Below are 20,225 nucleotides of genomic sequence, written 5' to 3'. Positions count from 1 at the left end.
TTAAAGTTAGGAGGAGACAGGATTCAAAGGCTAATAAAACACCAGTTTTTTTACCTTTATTTTTCTTTTTACTTTTCCATACAGCTCTTGTTATTTTTTGTAAATGTCTGTTAATTAAGCTCTCTAACACATCTTTAACTTGATAGAAACTTCAAATTACCACAGCACACACAGGAGCAAAGAAGCAATCCTCCTTTGCAAAGGCCATTTCTGATGACCAGACTGGCAAAACATCTTACTGCTCTCGAATGATTTGGCTTGGATTAAAATTTCCCATGTATTTCAGCGTTTACAGGATGGTGCCATGCATGCATTTAAAAAAAATTAAGACTAAGAAAAACAAAAGTCAAATTAAAAAAAAAAAAAAGCAGAGCCAATTAATAGAACTGAAAGATCAAAATGAAAAAAATAATTCCCGCCATATCTGAAGATATGTTGGTTTATATCTAAGTTTTTAGGATGCAAACCATTAAAAATGCAAGTATTTTGTCTGTTTTTATATAGAAACTTCTAATTAATTGAGTGACAACTGTTAGTGATTCCTCAATTTTTAAAAGTTCTAAAAATGTGCTTGTAGGGTTTTCATTTCAGTTTTTATCTCTAAGAACAACCTACAAATCTCTAAAAAGCAAAACCTACAGTCTCCTAGTGATATTTTTAGAACTTTTTAGGTAGTTGAATTTAGAATTCATTGTTTTCAGAGAAAAAACAGAAACCAAATAACTGATCAGAGAATTTCTGAATTCTTCTTATGCACTTTTTGTGCTTTGAGTTAATCCATTTTCAAATGCTGAGTTGTTTTTTTCTTCCCATCATAGACAAATCTGCTTGCCTGATATGTAGAGGTAGATGCACTTCAGACTATTGGCATGCTGGAATCTCACCTTTAGCAGCCCAATTTTCATCCTCACCAGCTGCATTGTTGCTCTTCCAGCCCTGCACATCTGCATAGAGCCTCTGTTGCTCTGCACTGTCCTGTGACTGCTGTGTGGTGCTCTGGGCTAGAATGGATGAAGAGGGCCTGTGATGCAGAATCAGCACAGACTCCTTCAGTATTTTTGTTAGATCCTGGTAAAGAGAGACAAGAAGTGAAATACATGTTGACTTCTGAGGTCGCCAGCTGTTCCTTTGCTGTGTTGCCTTCAGACACTTGAAGGTTCAACTTCAATATTCTTCATTTAATGGCACCAACCAGTATATGTACATAGGAGAAGTGATGTAGAAGCCATATGTAGGATATGCACACAGTCACAGACACACACACACTTGTACACAGCTTAAATAGTCTCTTCAATAATAAGAGTAACCACTGCATTTTTATCCCAGCTCTCCATTGCAGTTTTGCCTCTCAGATCTGTAAATATTACCACAAGAGATATCTGTCCATATGTACCTCATACAAAAGCTGACCAGATCCATCTCTCTGGCAGTTTAAATCCAGGAATTAATCTTTCAGTGAAGATTTATTCAAAATTGTGAAAAAACAAGTCATTATTGTTGAAATAAAAACTAAAGCTGTCAAGGAAACATGAACTAAAAGTAATCATAACACAAGGTGATATTAAGTGTAACAATTAAGTGTAATGGGAATGAATTTAATAAAAGAAATATTTCAAATACAGTTATGTATATGTGGCTTATTCATATGTCAATCAGAAAAATCAACCAAAAATATTTTTCTCTGATTTCGAATTAATAAAATTTTATTACTGACATGAGATTATTTTAGTGAAAACACTACAAAATATTTTCTAAATATGTGATATATTCAATTTTTTTCTGCTGCTATTACATTTCCTCAATTATTTCCATTCTTCCAGCTACGGATTTGTTTCTAATTTTATAGGCTGTATCTTTAGGTTCAGACCAAAACTGTGTTAGTTTTTTTTTTAAATACTTATTTAAGACTAAAATCCTTTTCAAGGCAGATTGTGTTTCTCCATATAGCATGTATAACTCATATCTGAGATGGGAGTAGAGAATTTCTGTTTGAAAACTTCTTGTCCTGCTAACTTTATTTCTTTTATTTAGTTTCTTTATTCATGAGTGGTCTGGTATAGAACAGATAATTTACTGCCTTTCAAACTCCAGTGCAATTTAATAATAAACAGGAACCTCTCAGTATTTTATCTAACTTTCCAAAGAGGTGTGAAGACAATGAGACTGATGCAGTGACGGTGGTCAAAGATTTGTCCAGAAAATATTCATACTGAAAGCTTCCTTAACCTTTACAGTTTATACATTTAAACATAGGTAAGCTATTTGAGAGGAGAAAGTCCTCTCCCAGGAAGGAGCCCATGGGATTCTGGCAAGAAATTCTGTCCTCCCACCTGCTCAGAGGTACAGGGACTGTAAGGAGAAGGCAGAAGAACTGCCAAGAGATGATTCATCCATTATGGGGGAGATGCATTCTGCTCTTGGCTCCCAGTCCCACCTCTGCTCCAGCTTTTTTGACCAGGCAAAGTTCAAATCAGAATACATACCCAATTATGTTTTAGTTTTGTAGACAGTAGGGTTGTAGAAAACAATTATTTTCTCTCTGATATCCCCACCTTCTAATCCCCAAAGCTGTGCACTTCTGGCCTGCAGCACTGAGAGAAGGGCAGGTCCCAGTATACTGGAGTCTCAGATTGTGTGCTGTCCAGAGACAGCTGACATTTGACTTAGAGCACTCTTGGATCAAGAAAATGTTGCTCCCAAATCTCTAGCAAATTAACTGAAGTCTATGGTATGTTTAAGCACTGTGATGTTTTATCTCAAATAATTTAATGTATTCTTCTTAGTGTCTTAAAGTTATCAGCTCCATAAGGTTTTATGCCTAGAAAAGCATGAGGAAAAACTGGATGGTCTGGGTCACTAAATCCTGGTTTCTGAACTATACTTCCAGAAGAAAAATAGCTGCAGAAATCTCTGAGGGTGCTTAGCCTCATGAGGGGCAATGGAGGGGCAAGTACCAATCTGTTCACTCTTGTGACCAGTGACTGGATTCAAGGAAATTACATGAGGTTCAGTCAGGGAGGATTAGGTTGGATATCAGGAAAAGGTTCTCATGCCACCCAGTGGGTAGCTGAGCACTGGTAACAGGTTCTCCAAGGAAGTGGTCATAGCACCATGCCTGGCAGAGTTCAAGAAGTATTTGAACAATTCTCTCAGGCACAGGGTGACTCTTGTCCTGTGCAAGGCCAGGAGCTGGACTCACTGATCCTGATGGCTGCTTTCCAACTCAGCATTTCCATGATTCTATGAGTAAGGGAAAGCACTAATAGCTGGGCATACAATTTTTTTTTCCTCTCCATAAATGACAGTATGTAAATATATGTCTTTGGAATAGGTATTGAAAATATGCTTATCCCTCCCAACATCAGATTCTTACTTGTTTTAACAGCTTTTCTTTCTCATGCTTGTGTTTGAGACCAGAGGTTTGGCCAACCTTCTGCTCAGCCTAAGCAATCTTGCAGGAAAGTAGATAGTTTGGATAAAGCCCTTACCTCTGTATATTTAATACAGTGAACCCATCCTGTATCATAAAATGCTGAAATTAATGAATTTAATTAGAAATTAAACATTTCCAGCAAAATACATTCTTGGTCCAAGACCTTACTTAAAGGAATGTATGACAATTTGATAAATGGACACATGAAAATCTTTGAACAGTTTTATTTGAACAAGTGTTTGTTGCTAGTAAGGCTACTTGTAAGCTGAAAGACAAACCACAATTTCCTGAATGATGGGCAGGTGTAATTTAATTTTTTTGCAAAGCTTTTATTTTGAGTTGGGGTCTGCATGTAGCTGTAGATTTTAACTTGGTTTTTATGTTGTTTCAAGATTTTTGAACATGATTTTTGTCATTCCCTAGTCATTATGGTTATGAAAGTGTGATTTTTCTGGTCTGTCATCAATGAGGAGTGGCATTCAGCACAGATCATTTTTTCCTCTACAAGCATAAAAGCAACCTCATTAGTAAGTCAGGTAAAAGGAGTAGTATATTCAAAATGATCTTTAAAAATTTAGGCTTAAGTCCTCAGTAATGTATATTTCCTAGTTCATTAATACAGAAATACTGCACATAGATTTTAATCTTAGAGTTAATAATAAAAGCAATTTTCACTAAAAATATAAAAACTGTAATGGTAGAATCATGATATTGCATTTAGCTCTCCCACAAAAAGTCACTTTATTACTTTCTTTTGACACTTATTTTCATTCTGGGATTAATTTTACTATATAAGGGCTTCTTAACTATTCTATTAAAATTTCCATTCAGAAGCAATAATATCTAAGAGTGAATAATAGTCATGTAAATCATTATTTCATATTAATGTAAAAGATTTTGTAAGTTCTTATGAATTCTGCTGACATGCACAATTGTGAAAAGGTTATCTCTACATTCTGCAGTGATATGCGCTGGAACAAAGGAACTATTTTAAAGGCATCGGTAGAGTACATCAAGTGGCTACAAAAAGAACAACAGAGAGCCAGAGAATTAGAACACAGGCAGAAGAAATTAGAGCATGCTAACAGAAGACTTCTACTTCGAATTCAGGTTTGTATAAATGTTGCCATGAACTACAAAGCTTTCTCAGCACTTATCCCCCATCAAATTTTGTTAATCTATATGATTTTTTCTCAAATGATGTTTATTAAAAATAAATTGTCTATTTATTTCTGTGTATGTGGGGGAGGGTATTCTTTAGATTTCTAGGAAATTTCTTTGATGATTATACCTGACAGAAAGTAACTAGTGGAAAATTAATAAAGTATTTGTATAAACAGTTTCATTATGCATGTGTTAGAAACAAAGAAAGAAAAGACAAAAAATCCCACAGCCAAATATCAATACTGGACACAAAGTTCTCCTCAGTATTTTATTTTTCCCATTCAAACTATTTAATGTATTACACTCCCTGGTAAGAGTGTCTTATGTTATATCTGCTTTTGACACAAAGAGGCAAACTATAGTCCTTCATGGTTTGAAAAGCAAGATTCTAATATAGACACAAACCTATGGAAATGGATGGCTAGATAGGTAGATGAACAAAAAATGACCATCTTACATATGTTGATTTACTCATTTATCTGTATAATATGAGCATTATCAAGTAAAGAATCTTCTTTTTCTCTGGATAGCAGTTTTATAATGAACTATCAAGTTGCAACATTTTTCTGTAACCTTCATTAGATTCAGCATGCAATGATTTTAGAGATGCTGTCCTACCTCTTCTGTTCCTGTAGGATAGTTGCTTAACGACAGAAAGTGATATAAAAAGACTTGAGTGGCGAATTTTCTTAGATAAAAAAATTAATATTTAAAATTTTAATCTCACAACTGGGCAACAGGTATAATAAATTTTCCACAGATGATTCTTATACTTTCTGCAATTGTTCTGAAGAGATTGTTTTCTCCTTTAAAATTGTTGTCTAATTATTTTTGTTTGGAACATTAGGAACTGGAGATCCAGGCACGTGCACATGGCCTTCCAGTCATGTCTTCGCTCAGTGCTGTCGATTTAGCTGCACAGGTCATCAAGCAACAGTCTTACCCAGAGGAGAACTCTGTAGACTACCCTCAGCAAATGCCTCTGGTACATGGACAAAATTCTGATGTCTGTGATGGATCTACAGCCTTTTCTGATCCACTTTCACACTTCACAGATTTGTCCTTCAGCGCAGCTTTGAAAGAAGAACAACGGCTAGAGGACATTTTATTGGATGACACAGTGTCACCGTTTGGAACAGACCCACTCCTGTCCTCCACATCTCCAGCTGCATCAAAAGAGAGCAGCAGAAGAAGCAGCTTTAGCACAGATGATGGAGATGATTTATAAAAGCAGAAAGGGTCTCATACTTCTCTAAACCATTTGTTAAAAGACTGAGTTGAACGTAAGCGTAGTTTACGCTTATTTTAAATACCTATAAGGAGAGACATTATAACAATCAATTACTACATAGCAAGGGTTTCAATCAGCCCTTACTTCACAGGAAAATAACATGAACTCATATCACCCAAATTCACCCTCTGTTAGCAGCAGACATTGGCATAAATGTCTCTTCACTGGGAATATTTTTACAAACACTTCATGACTTTTTACAATACTATGAAAATGGTTACTACAAAAGGAATACCCATGTCGCAAAACTGTATTCAAACTGTTTTCAATCTGCTTACACTTTTCTCTGCTACAAATATGAGTTTTAGCCATTTGCTAATTTCTTTATTTTTTTATAACTAAAAAGTCTACAAAATGTGAAGCAACAGAGAACTATTTAAGCTGGGAACTGTAGAGATGTTACAGATTTTAACATCTAAAAAATCAGATGATAATGCTTTTACACAACTAAGCATGAAGTTTAAACTATGTGGGCTTCTCTTTCAAAGGACAAGATCCATCAAGCTTTCCATGGAATCCCATTTCATATGTAGAAAAAAAGCACTCTTTAAAGTATATGTTTTAATGAGACAGAATTAAAATGGAAACTAACATAATGAAGTGATTCAAATGAACTCAGACAGAAAAAGGCTCAGCATTGCAGCAAAAAGACTGTGTGGATATACAAGACAGCACAGACACTCCATGTTACTGTTAGCACAATTTAAAACAAGCACTACTTGTGACAGTGCTATGTCAGCTACTATTCCAAGAATGTTTGAACTGTGTCCTTTTTGTTGTGGAAGGAATTGGAATTCAGATAGAACACTTGGCTGTTGGATGACACTTTCAGTGTCCTTTGGCAGCACCGTGAGATTTTTCCAAAAGGAAATGTGCTTTTGATCCATTTGGAAGTAGAAAGAAATAACAAGATTCCCGTTACATACACTATAATCAACAATAATTTAATTTCATATTTGGCTTTGGACTTCCTGCAGAAAAGCTGGAAAGGAAGACTTGTCAAACTGAAGGGAATATTCAGAAACACTGATGTGATGCACTACCTCTCATAATCAGTTTGCTAGGAGGGGGCATTCAGAAAACTCACTTCTATACATAAGTGAAGTTCTGGAGAGTGATGTATATTCCTGAAGAACATTAAGTGCAACCATTCAAATTATAACATCAAAACATGGGAAAATAAACTGTAACAGGTTCTTCATAGCTCTTTCTCAATCAAAGCCAGAAGATCACATTAGGGAGTCACTATTGTTTAACCCCAAGCAATAACCAAACCTCATGCAGCTACTTGGTCACTGCCCAGCCAGAGTGATTGGGGAGAGAATTGGAAAGGTAAAATCTGGAAGGCTCTTGGGTTGAGATAAAGGCAATTTAATAGAGAAAGCAAAAGCTGTGCACACAAGTGAAGCAAAACAGGGAATTAATTCACTGCTTCCCATGAGCAGGTAGTTGGCCAACCATCTCCAGGAGAGCAGAGCCCCATCACATGTAATGGTGACTTGGGAAGTCAAATGCCATAACTCCAAAATCTCCACTCCTTCCTCCTCCTTCACCCCAGTTTGTATTCTGAGCATGATTTGATATGGTGTGGAATATCCCTTGGTTAGGGCCTCCTGTCCTGGCTGTGTCTCCTCCCAACCTCCCATGCACCCCCAACTTCTTTACCAGTGCATCAGTAGAAAAGCAGAAAAGGCCTTGGCTGTGTAAGCACTGATCAGCAACAACAAAAACATTTCTGTCCAGCAGAAATCCAAAATAGAAAATTAATTCTACCCCAGCTGAAACCACCACAGGAGTTCTGTAATGATTCAAAACATGCTTCAAAGATGTGTATTAATTTTGCTGTCACTGAGCCTGCCTCACTCCAGAAGTGTCACAGGTTTGGAAATAGTAAAAAGAGATTAAAGTGGATTATTTTGCATGAACATTTTAAGTTCTTAAAAACATACTATCCAAATCCAGAGCAATTGTTTCTTACTATTGTCTATTTTGTTGTTGGCACCTGGGCCCTCCCAAGAGTCACTATGAGGTTTGTGCTCCTGCCAGGCCCTACCACATGTCTGACCAACCCTTGCAGTGTCACAATAATTCCATAACTGGAAAATTAGCAGCTGGATAACGCATCACAGTCAGATGCTTATGAAAGATTATGGTGTATCCAGTCTCACAAGAATATTTAAAATTTTAGGAATTTTAAGGTCTTTCATGTGTTTGTGTAAACTGCTTGAATGTAAGGTAACCTGTAAGCATAGACCTGACCATTAGAAGAGCCTTTCATACACACTTCATGGATCAAAAAAATCACAAAAGACAGGGTTCTGCTAATTTTCTTTTGTTTTGGTTTGGTGCTTTTGTCTTTTTATTTGTTTGTTTGCTTTAGCGTTTTAATTTTGTGGTTTTTCTTTTGTTTGGTTGTCTTTTGTTTTGTTTTTTTATAGCATATCAAAAAGACAAACAAGTATTAACCAAAGATAACTGGATAACTGGACTGACCATCATTTTAATTGGATTAATTAAAAGAGGAACTGCTTTGTCATAGTTTTGTCAAAGACAATTGCTAAATATTTACATCTGAATACAAAACATGATGAATTAAAAGTAACCTTTATTACACATATTATGTCTAGTGTAGTATGAGTATTGTCCATTTCATCTGATGAAAGGAAGGGTTATTTGGTTAATATCAAATGCCATTTGTCCTTGCACTGCAGTTTCTAGTATGTTAGTTTTAAATACACCAGTGCAGATTGCTCATAATGGAGAAAAAGAAATGAAATATGAATGTATTACATGATTTTCCCATTGAACTTTCACATGTGAGTTAGACCATACTTCTGCACTATACTGACTTTAAATAACAACCTGAATTTCATCACTTTTATGAGAACAGTTCTAAAAAAAAAATATAGTGAATCCATTAATTTTTTTAAAGTTGATTTTCATTCTTTTGACAATTGCTTCAGTCTAAAGCATCAAAATTTTTCTCTCTCCTTGCATGAGAAAATTAAGATATTCAGTGTTCTTGTAGAGCATTGTGTTACATCTCTCATTAAACTTATTCAAGTTGTCTTCCTTCATACAAAACCTCCAGCCCCCTTGGCCAAAACAATAAATACATGAGTTCTTCTAGGTGTTTATTATGGCAATGGTAATTCACAAACATTGCATTTTTCCAGTAGAAGTCATCCTAATTAGTATTTCAGCTAATAATTATAGCCTGGATGACAGGTTCACCCCTGAAATTAAATGGTGGTACAGACTGCAAAACCAGACTAGGACATTCTGGGGATTAATAGGTGCTATTGAAGGTATTTAGGAGAGGCATGTGCTGGTAGTCACATCCCAGACTTTCTGGAGCAAACACTCCCTGTCCCACCACGGTCTTGGACACGGTGCTGTGGAACTGAGAGGACCTCTAGGGCAGAGCCAAGCCTAGTCCTGACAACTTCTGCAGAGGAAAGGGATTTCAGAACTACAGGGACAAATCCTGACTTCTGTCAAGCAGAACTTCTTTCTTGTCAATGCAAGTTTTATTGGACTGAGTTATGGTGCAAGCAAAATACACTTTTTAGTGATTTCCAGCTAAAATGATATCTTTGTTAATGATATATGATATGTCTGTTTAATGAAATCTCATGAAAGAGATGCATAGTATGCCCGTGGCTTTGGGCCTAGAAAAGAATTTTAAGTCTTAAAGGTCTTGACCTCAAGCAGGGCAGGGGGCACTAGCACTGGCTATTTTTGTCAAGATGTATTAAATAAGGAGTTAATGCTTGTTTTCAGTAGCAGCTGTTCAAAGCTGGTGGAACATATTCCTACAGAATCCACAAAACAGCAGACTGATAATTACACAAAAGGAAAGGGAGTTGAAATATTTACATCCTGCTTGATTCATTACATGGATATACTAAGAAAAGACAAAATTATTTAATTGTGCATAGCATGAATAGTGTGAGAAGCTGCAGTAAGTGCAAACAATTTTAACAAACAGGAACACAGTTGATTTATATAATAAAATAACTAAATATAATTCAGTTGCTTAATCCTAATAAGAACATTAATATTATAATACTTTCTGAATTGAATAGAACTGTATATATGAACAGGTGATGTAAAATTATTGTAATTTAAAATTATGTTAAGTCTCTTAGATAAGTAAAGGCATTTATATTGCTATTATGAGACTGTAGAATATTTTTATAATAATTGCTATTTTTCATTCTTAACCATATAGTATCTTGTTTTCCAAGTCATTGTATGCAGAGAGAATGTACTTTATTATGCACTATATATGCAATCTTTTTACAATTACATTTTATACTTGCTGGCATTTTATGTTTATTGTACGAATATAATTAAAGGAGTGAAAACATCTTTTCATATGTCCTTTGTGGATCTTCACTGTCCAGACCCTCAAAAATGCCACCAAAAGGCAATATAGTAACATCCAGTAAGAACATCTGAGATATCTAACAGAGAAAACACTTCACAACTGCTAAACATTTAGTCCATTATGATACATCATGATCCAGTAGCATCCCATTAATAAAAATAATTGATACATTCTTTAATATGGTCTCCTGCCATCTGCTTATTCCTGCTGCTAAGGCTTTGATTTATGGAAAGTGTTTTCAGAATGCTGCAAAATTGCTAGCAGGCATGATGATATCAGTTAAATCACTAAGAAGCTCTACAAAAACCTTTTAATGTACTAGATGTTCCCCAGACAATCTAGGATAAACAGAATATTGTATTTTAAGATGTAAAACATTTTTTAAAGCTGATAATTAGGTAGCATTTGGCACTAAAAGATACTCACTTAAGGAAGTAAGTAAGGATTCAGATTTTATTTTGAATTCCTAATATCAAAAGTGCTGCTGTCTAAAGAAGATATTTGGTGCTTTCTGTGCATGAAATGATGTAAAAGTTGTTGAGTAGCAATATAAATTTCAACTACAGTTTTGTAATAGTTTATCATTTCACGCAAAATAGTGTTCGTTGTTTGTGTACATCAGGTAAACATTTTATTTGTACTAAAGATTTCTTCAGTCTCTTTATTTTGTCAAATCATTAAGACAGTCTTATCAGTATTAAAATTGAACATTATTATAAACATTATTTAAAGTTCAGTGATTATCTATGGAAAGAAGCTTTGCTTTTAGGATTTGACCATAAAAGGTACTCAGCTCCTTTGTGAAGGCACTGAGAGCCTACACTTTGCTTTATAGAAAGCCAATGTTTATCCTCTTTAGGACTCAGACACTTAATAATTAAATAAACAACATCAGAAAATAAAATCAGAAGTTATTTCAGAAATTATAAAAGCTTATGTGATACACTGCTTGATTAAAAGTAGTGAGATTTGCAACTGACAGACAAACACATTTAATGTCACCATCATTTGTGGTGACAGCCAATGGGAGATTAGAGGAAAATGTATGAAATTGTGATAATAATCAGATCAAAAGTCTAATTATAAAAAAGACTGCAGCAGTGAAGTATGCTAAGGCTTATTGGTTAAATCACTGGTACCCATCAAGTTAAATATATATCTGTTTCATTAATTGGCAACCACAAGACAAGTGTTCTATATTCAGGATGGTGATGATTTTGATATAATCCACCACATTGTGGTTAAGTATATGATTCATGTAATAAGAAGAAGGTGCCTCCAGGCTATTGTTCCTACCATGGATTAAAATTTACATATTGCTTCTCCTTATGTCAAAACATCTGGTGCCTGCAAATGCTAACATTTCGTTAAAAAGTTTCACAAGATAGGAAAAGTGGATTGGAAACATTGCATGTGAATCATTCAAGCATTATAATGGAATAAGAAGCTGAGTTATGAACAGGCAGATTGAACAGTAGTATAGTCAAAGAGATTCATATGCTTATGAGCTCAAGACAACACTTTGTATAAGGGAAATGCCTCAAATTATAGAAATAATCAGTGAGGCTTTTTTTCAAATGTCACTGAGACATACAATACCCATCTTTCCAAAATGCATTTTCCTGCCCAAATAAGATCCCTGTATCTAAACATATGTAATAAAGTACTAAGATTGTGTTTAATACATTCATTTAATTCATGTATTTTAAGATGTTGGCATCCTTACCTGCCATGAAGTTTCCCCAGAAAATTTCATTACTCTTATATTTACTTTCCTATTTTACAGCAGTATATATCAGGGTTCAATCTCAAAAGATTTCACTGGAAAATTATCTAATTATCTTGCCTCCTTGGAAAACCTATAAGTCCTTGCAGTAGCACCTAGATCTAGACTTGAGACCTTTTTCCCTTTGATTTCCAGGTGGGACTTGAGATGTTAATTTTCAGTTATTGAACCTTTGTGTTGTTTTTCGTTTGTTTGTTTGTTTGTTTGTTTGCTTTGATGCTAGGTTGTCAAGAAAGCTACACATGACAGATTGCTGTGATTAGCAGATACATTACTGTTGGAAAATTTCCTCTGTGTGAAAGGAGGCAATAAGCAGAGTTTTCTGTGAAGGGCCTTAATTCAAGTGATATCATACCTATTAATTTTCTGAAATCAAGGCATTCCTAGATGGATATTTTGCTTGCAAAAGAGCAACCATTCAAAAGGTAGTGCTTCCCCAAAGCATTTTTGAATTTTTAAAACATATTTCTTGGATTAGAAACTTGCTTTCAGGCTTCTGGAATTCTAGAATGCAGCATTATGTGGCCTGAGTCACATCCAATGATACCTCTGGGACGTTTCATGACCATGTTCCTGTGAAACTGAAGTACCAGAGAGAGCATTCACTCCATTCTGCAAGCAGTCCCACTGCCAGAAGATTCAAATGAATCAATCCTCTGGTGGTGGCCCCATGGTCCCATCTCTCCAGGGAAGGGCACCTCTTCCCACTCTCACTTTCCATCTGGATTTCTTGTTCAGAAGGCTGGTGACAGGGCTCCTAATCATCCTGCCTCAAATCTAGAGCTGGGTCACTTTTCAACCCTGCCGACCTCCAACAGGTTCAAAATCTATAAGTACAATACTGACATTACACAATCTGGTATTGGCCCACGACAGCAAGCCAGGATTTGGCAACATGCTTGAACTCTTCTGCAGATGTCCCAGAGTTCTGAGCCCAAGGAGATTTGAACAAGAGAGCAGCCAAAATCAGACCAAGAGCACTCCCTCCTACAAACCCAATGAGAACATTGATTTTGTAAATGGTGTTTAGCAGGAGTTTTCGTTGTTTTTTTATTTTTAAGTATTTTATCAAAAATCATGTTTGTACATTGCATGTACTTGTAAATGCCCTTTCTTCAGTTCCCAAGATTCAAAATTGTGTAAGTTTAATACTCAGAATTTGGCAAAAATTTGTTAGCTAAAGTATTATGCATACTCTTCCAGGAGTAGGTTGAGTTAAAGGAAATGTTTCTTTTTAAAACACAACATGACAACCTTAAATGTTCTTAATATTATATCTTTTTATCAATTAGTTTTTTTGTGACGTGCACCTCCTGTCATTACTAGGGAGAGGAACCTCAACTGAGAAAAGGTATTTCCACAGAGCCACTTGGAAAATAAGGGGAATAACAAAAGTAATTGCAGAAATACCATTCCATCATTTCCTCTGGAAAATAGTTTCTACTGTATAACAGTTAATATACACAGCTGGCTTGCTATAAAAACAAATTGACACAAAGCAATTTAGTCTTACTGCAAAGCATGGTCAGTTTTAAGTATGGACCAGAGAACTGACTTCTGCAACAAGTACCCAAGGGGCAGTGTCTCCACTTGGGAATTTGCACTCCAAATTACATTAAATTTGACCTGCTCTTTCCCAGTGGGCAGAGAATCCTTTGGGCAAGTGAAAACAAAACATGAGACAACTGAAGTTAAGGAGCATGGAAAACAGAAGTATATGCTTGATCCCAAAATACCACAAGTAGGATTTGGCACACCCAAAGGAAGATCTCTGCTCAAGGGCAAATACCAACCTGAGAAGCAGGCAGAGGAGTACTAGGCTGGGCTCTGGCAGAACATCTACCTTCCCAAAGGAATGGGGAGCTTATTTCAGGGTATTTGCAGCTTCCAGTAAGGTAAGTTATGAGTACCCCTTCTTGCCCACTTCTCACATTATTCTCTCCCTCCTCAAACCATGCCTAATACTGAAAGATAAAAAATAAATTCTGCCCTCCCCTCTTCACTGCTCTTCCTCCCTTAGAGACTGGTGGAAGTGTGAGGAGCATCAGCTTCTCCTGCTTCTCAGCGACCAGCTGCAGCTCCAGGTGGACCTGCCAGACCAGTCAGTGGTTTAACAGGTTGTTAGCTCTGAAACATTACTGGTGACAAGTATTTATGTGCTTATTTTAAAGGCCAGAATGGGTTTTTACATGTCTTGATCTTAAAGGTTACAAAGCACAGAAATAAAATAAACATATTTGCCCTTTAAGCCTTGTTGTTTCAGAAGAGCTTATTTAGTTTAGATGCTCAGTGTATTGAAATCCAGTAAGAAATAGATATTTGGTTTCCTCAGACCCCTGAAGTCCCAAAGTGGATGGTTTTTGGCTTCAGGCACTCTTATTGTTGCTAGGAGATGCACATGGGTTGTTGATAACCTTGTTGGTGGGACCAGATTTTGGATCAAGGGCATGTTGGCTTAACTGAGGATTTCCTTCTAAATAACAGTTCATGCTTGCACTTTCAAAATGAGTTATTGGATAGTTAAGAAAAATATGGTTTTTACTACAACCATGCAGAGAATTAAATAAATTTCACACTAAAATATTTGCAAAAATGTGCCTATTTGGGCCTTCCCCTTCAAAGCCCATTTCCTGAAGCAGATGTCCGAAGTTTGACAGACTTTGAATTACTTTGTTTTGGAGAACAAATTTCTTAAGCAAACTCAGAGCAAGTGGTTTGGCACTATTCATAGACTTTCAGTGAGATGGTAGCTTTTCATTTGTTTTCTTTCTTTGCTTAACTGTATAGTTAAAGTGTTTTTGTTAGATGCTGGCAGCAGCCAAAGAATTTAAAAGTAGAAACAGAGGCAGTGATGTGATTTACAGTCGAATCAGACCTTTGTATATACTCCCAAATGCAAACACAGATTTTGTGTACAGAAATAATGAAGGTTCTAAGTGTCCTCCTCAAATTCAGTCTGCTGGTATGTGGAGCTAAGATGTTTCTGAGAGAGCAGCAGGAGGAGCTGATCTTATAAAAAGCATTGCAGCAGTATCACACTTCCCAATACTTCTTTCCTCCTTTATGAAGTAACTTCATAAACATCACTTTTCTCTTCCATTATTAGAGCACACCTGCTATCAAGAAGGCTGTGGAAGCCCTGTTACCATTTAGTGCAAGGTCCTGCATTATCTCCTTTGTCTATAAAATACAGGGATACTTAGGTCTGTATTATAAATAATAATACATGTATGCAATGGATGATTCTAATGATGTAGTTCAGTTTCAGATTTTTACTGCCATTCATAAACTGCTTCAGCAGTCTTCTTGTAATTTATGATATCAATAGAGCCCCTTAAATTACATCCTAGATTCTGCCATGTATTGCCTTGTGAAAGAAAATGGCTTTGTGTCCAATATCAGTGTAAGAGGAGTGTTAAAGGGAGAATGAACCAAAAGTCAAGTGCCCTTTATTGAGAGCGAAAATTGCCTTCATGGTGTGCAATATGTGAGAACTGAACACTTGAAAACAACTGCTCTAATCCTCAACTTACCTGTTTGCTTTGTAACCACGTGGAGCTCCCTAACATTGGCTTGCAATAAGCTTGTCAGAGTCAGAAGAAAGGTGAGTGCATCTTTCACTATGCCGTACTTTTTTGACTCACAGCTTTTAACTCTTAGAATGTCAGGGTTAAAATACTTGCTGAACATTTTTGAATTGTCCAGTCTGATTCAGGATCTTCTATGTCTTGCAGGGACTGTCTACCATGCCATGTCCCCTGGGGGGAGGCAGAGCTCCCAGGCTGAAAATATTAATCCTGAAGCCCATGTTGCCCAGAGTAGTGTTGGCACTTGTAAAAGAGCCAAATATTCTTGGCTGTAGCATGAATCTGCACTGACAGTTTTGAGTATTTCCAGTTTTGACCAATGTACAAGTACAAGTTGTCTTGCCTGCCTTTGTTAGGCAAGGGGATAAATCCCAATGCACCCATTAGAAGATGGATCACAGCATGGCAGGCCATTGCTTCCACAGTTTTTTTTTTTTCCTTTATTCGCCTTCCTCCTGTAAAACCCTCTAAGGAGGTCAAGAACTGCAGGTGGTGAGGGGACTCTTCAAAACTAGCAGAGAGAACTGGCCAATTTAGCACTGAGTTATTTTAATTCAGGTGCTTTTTTCTTCTGCAATGTGTAAACCTTCCTTGAGCAGAGGACTCCTGGGGGTTGTGGCTGGAGGGGATCCATTACTGCCTTGGCTCCATCAAAGCTCTTCTGGGGACAGGGAGGTGACATGGAGGCACTGAATCTTGCTGGGGGACAGCTCATGTGGTTCCCCACCACATGAATGCTTTTAATCCTGTCTAAGGAATTATATTCCACTGCTAAAAATCAACAGAAAATGAAGTTTTACAGAAGCTATACTTACAGAACCAGACAAGCTTCTGATTTTAGAACTGCAAGCACATTCAATTGTTTGTGTTTCAGCAACAAAGGCCATTTGTACAAGATATTAAAGCTGGATTCAGAAAAAACACTGTAGTCAGGATACTGACCAAAATATTTGAAATGTTAATAGGATTTTTAGTGGGTTATTCTTACTATTTGCATGTACTTCTAATTTTTCAAAATATTTAAATGGAGTTTGACCTTGATTGTTACCTCTGAGGAAAGGCAACTTTAGAGATGCTCTTTTGCACAAGGTGCAAAACACAATCTTAGCAGATTTTATTTATGGAGGGAAAATGTTGTAGTTTTCTAAGGTGCTCAGCTGATATTGGAGGGGAATAATCAGATTTATTTTGTCTAAACAACAAAGGAGACATGAAGAAAAGACTTGTTTTGAACATCCCACATAAGTTTGAAAATACTTAGTCTTGGTCTGAACTTTGAGTATTAAATATACTGACACTTTGAGATGAAAATGCAGCAAAGGCAGACAAGACAGGGCATGTGAAAATTTCTTGGCTTTTCAGATAGCACTCTAATCCTATTGTACCTAACAATTTATATAATGGAACATATCAACTCACAGGAATGTTATCTAGACTACTTTTCTTGCTTTTACTGTTTTATTTCTTTTTTTTCTCTTTTCCAGTACAATTTAATTCTAGTCGCACTGTGTAATTTTCATCAACAAAAGAAATTAAATGTATACAGTAGAAAATGGATCCTGTTTTAAAATGCCCCCACCTGTCAGATGTCCATTAATCTATATTTTTTCCATGTAGGAAGCAGAAAGCAATATGAGTTTTCACATTCTTTGTATTTAATATTTACCTGTGGGCATGTATAAAAAATTCTAATAAACCCACAGCTACTTACAATTTACAGGATGGGACTAATGCTGCTAGTTGATCCCAAACTGACACAAACCAGATATTCTCTTAATGTTACTCCAAGGAATTTTAAACTGACTCTGTTAAAGCCAAGGTTATTTGCCTTGGGGATGCCTAATGGAAGGGTTATTATAACACTGTCCACAAATAGGTGTCTTGAGAGAGCCAGGGCCATAATACTTCATTGACAGCTAATAGATTGCGCTATTGCTGTATCATAGTCATCTTTAAGGCCAAAGGTCACACCTCTTCCTTAATATTTAAATAAAGATACTTGACTGGAGCAGAAAACAGCTTATTGCCAGTGATGGCTGCTGCTCAATTTACAAGAACCTTTACAAAGTCATGCTAATTCCTGGCCTCCTTAGAATGCACGATAACCTTTCATAAATCCATCTTTTCCAGATGTCCTTGGAAATGACAGTTATAAAACTACAAATGATTTGTAATGCAAAATGGGACTGACAGACTTGGAGATTAGTTCTCAGTGTACTAAAATGGCTAAAGACTATAGCTAACAGAAGACTTAAACTGCATCAGTAAGTATCTGCCAAAACAGCTCATAAGTATCTTCAACATGTTCAGTAAAAGCTGGAAAATAAGAAATACTCGTGATTGTAATATGACAAGTGGCAAATTTCCCTCTAAGGGTCTCAGAGCAGAGACCCTTTGCATCTGTGGGTCAGTCTGGAAGGCAGATTTTGAATTGCTCATGCTTCCAATTCAGCATTTAATTTGTCTGTATCTTCTCATTCATAAACAGGATTTTTCATGAACCAAAACCCAGTTTTTATGAAATGAAATTCTATTTACATTTACACACATGGCAGTTAAAATTGATTATAGAGTGTATTTAAATTTAGAAAGTACTGCTGAAAATACATTTTGTCAAAAAAGAAATATTTGGTCCACGTCTTCAAGGTTTTGAAAGTATATATAAACTAAGGCTTCTGAGTTTCATTAAATTACACAATAATTTACATTTGTGAATAATTTTGTTTTCTGTTACTACAGGGGAAGTTTATAATACAGTCAAAGTCTTAAATATACCTGTATAAAGATCCATGAATTTTTCAGTAATTCCAGAAGTCTACAGCAAGCAACAGAAATTAACAGTTGTCAGGGTTGCCTGGAAATACAGTCTTCTAGCTAAGACAAAAATTACTTTCTAATACTAAAAAGAAATAGGGGGAGACAAATCCAAGTCAGATAAAGCATTAGGGTGACAACAACAGCTCATGCAACCAGCTGCAGGAGAGCAACTTGCATTATGGCTTCTGTTCATGACCCTTCTCTTTGATTTTCTCTCTTAATTTCAATTTACTTGCTCACTTTTGTTCTCAGACCCCTTGTCTAAAAGACTCTAACCCTGGGAATTAATAATTTTTGGAACTCAGAAGTATTCATTGAGTTAATGAAGTAAATAAGAAATGTTATCCATGAGATTAAGAATGTGTACTTATCATATGCTTATGAAAAGTAATTTTGTTCATATTTTCATATTTTTAAATCTACCTGGGAAAATAATAATATATATTAGAACAAGCCACATAGATTAATTGGTCACAAAATGTGTTTCCAGCTTTCATTCATTTAATTCATTAGTTCACAGTCCTGATTTCTACAGTGGTATTTGTAATTCCCTGTCCCAGTCTGGGGCTCCTCTTCTGCCCCGAGATCACCCCAGAGGGACACGAAGGGTGGTTCAAAACCTGGTTTTTCCCGAAGCCGCCGAAGAGAGACTGCCGGAGACAGTTTTCTCTTTTTCCAAGGACAGTTTATTGTTTCTTATCTCTGGGACACTTTGCCTGGCCAGCAGCGGTCTGCTCAGCCTGGCATCCATGGTGGAATCTGCCTGGTCAAGGCAGGGCTTATCTTATATAGTTTGTATTACGTATTACATGTTTACAAAATTTTACCAATACAATACAATTTTATTAAATGGTCCAGCCCTGACCCCAACCAATCCAAGAGGCCAACGTGTCACCCAACATGGATGACATGGAGAAGAAGGAGGAAAAGGTGTCCACCCCCCAAATTCTCCATCTTAGCCACGTGTCCCTTATCATAAACATTCAAGAAAACCTATTTATCTACATTCTAACATTCTAATTTACACTCTACTCATCATTATTTTCTGTGTCTCTTCTCTCAATGTGGGCAGATTCTCCCAAGGAGCCAAATCCAGCCCCTGCAGCTTCTGGGCAGCACTCAGGGGTCTCTGAGGGGTCTGCCAGGGAGGTTTTTGCACCCCCAAAGGAGCCAGGAAAAAACCCTGGACTCCCACAATTCCCAAGTTTTATATGGATTATCAAAACATATTAGAGTCCATTGTCTGTTCCCACATGTTTTGCCTCACCTGTACAGTTTTTCTTTCATGCCAACAATTGTTTGCCAAGACATGATGATTCCTGCTCCCAGACTGAATTAGTGAAAGTTATTAATCAGTCACTGCAGTTTCTGAAGAAAAACCTATTCATATAGATATTAAGGAATAGTAATAATAAAAAAATATATTTGAAAAGTGACTCTTCTGCTTTTAATCCATTGTTTGTGAGCCATGACCTTATTTTTCTCCTTGCTCTATTTTGCTTATTTTCATAAAAAGGTCTGATTTTGTATTCTGAAGCTCAGTCACCATCTCTGTGATGACCTGTTGTGATGAGTCAGGGAGGTAAGGGAATAAAGCCTGTGCAGTAATGACTTTGCCCCATCTTTTCTTTTTATGGCTTGTAGTGTGACTTTTGGGGATGTCCTGTGCAGGGCCACGAGCTGGATTTAATGATCATTGTGGATCACTTCCAACTCAGCTTATTCAGTGGTTCTGTGATTCTGTTGATCCAGCT

At 36.4% G+C, this 20,225-nt stretch overlaps 1 protein-coding gene and 1 long non-coding RNA gene across 4 annotated transcripts in view; both read left to right on the top strand.

The window, feature by feature from the left end:
* The window catches only part of TFEC (transcription factor EC), a 61,925-nt gene extending 54,285 nt beyond the window's left edge, over positions 1 to 7,640 (top strand). For all 3 annotated transcript variants that reach the window (XM_079304722.1, XM_079304721.1, XM_079304720.1), the window contains 2 exons: positions 4,396 to 4,543; positions 5,445 to 7,640. In XM_079304722.1, the coding sequence (XP_079160848.1) occupies positions 4,396 to 4,543; positions 5,445 to 5,825 (529 nt within the window). In that variant the 3' untranslated portion in view covers positions 5,826 to 7,640. The remainder of the gene's footprint in view (positions 1 to 4,395; positions 4,544 to 5,444) is intronic.
* Positions 7,641 to 7,645: 5 nt separating this feature from the next.
* Positions 7,646 to 8,501, top strand: LOC306801562. The gene is made up of 2 exons (XR_013774129.1): positions 7,646 to 7,767; positions 7,918 to 8,501. It is a non-coding gene; the product is annotated as an uncharacterized lncRNA (long non-coding RNA).
* The last annotated feature ends 11,724 nt before the right edge of the window (positions 8,502 to 20,225 follow it).

This window comes from Erithacus rubecula (assembly GCF_903797595.1).
Source record: "Erithacus rubecula genome assembly, chromosome: 4".
NCBI lineage: Eukaryota > Metazoa > Chordata > Aves > Passeriformes > Muscicapidae > Erithacus > Erithacus rubecula.
This window is presented reverse-complemented; position numbering and strand designations above follow the sequence as displayed.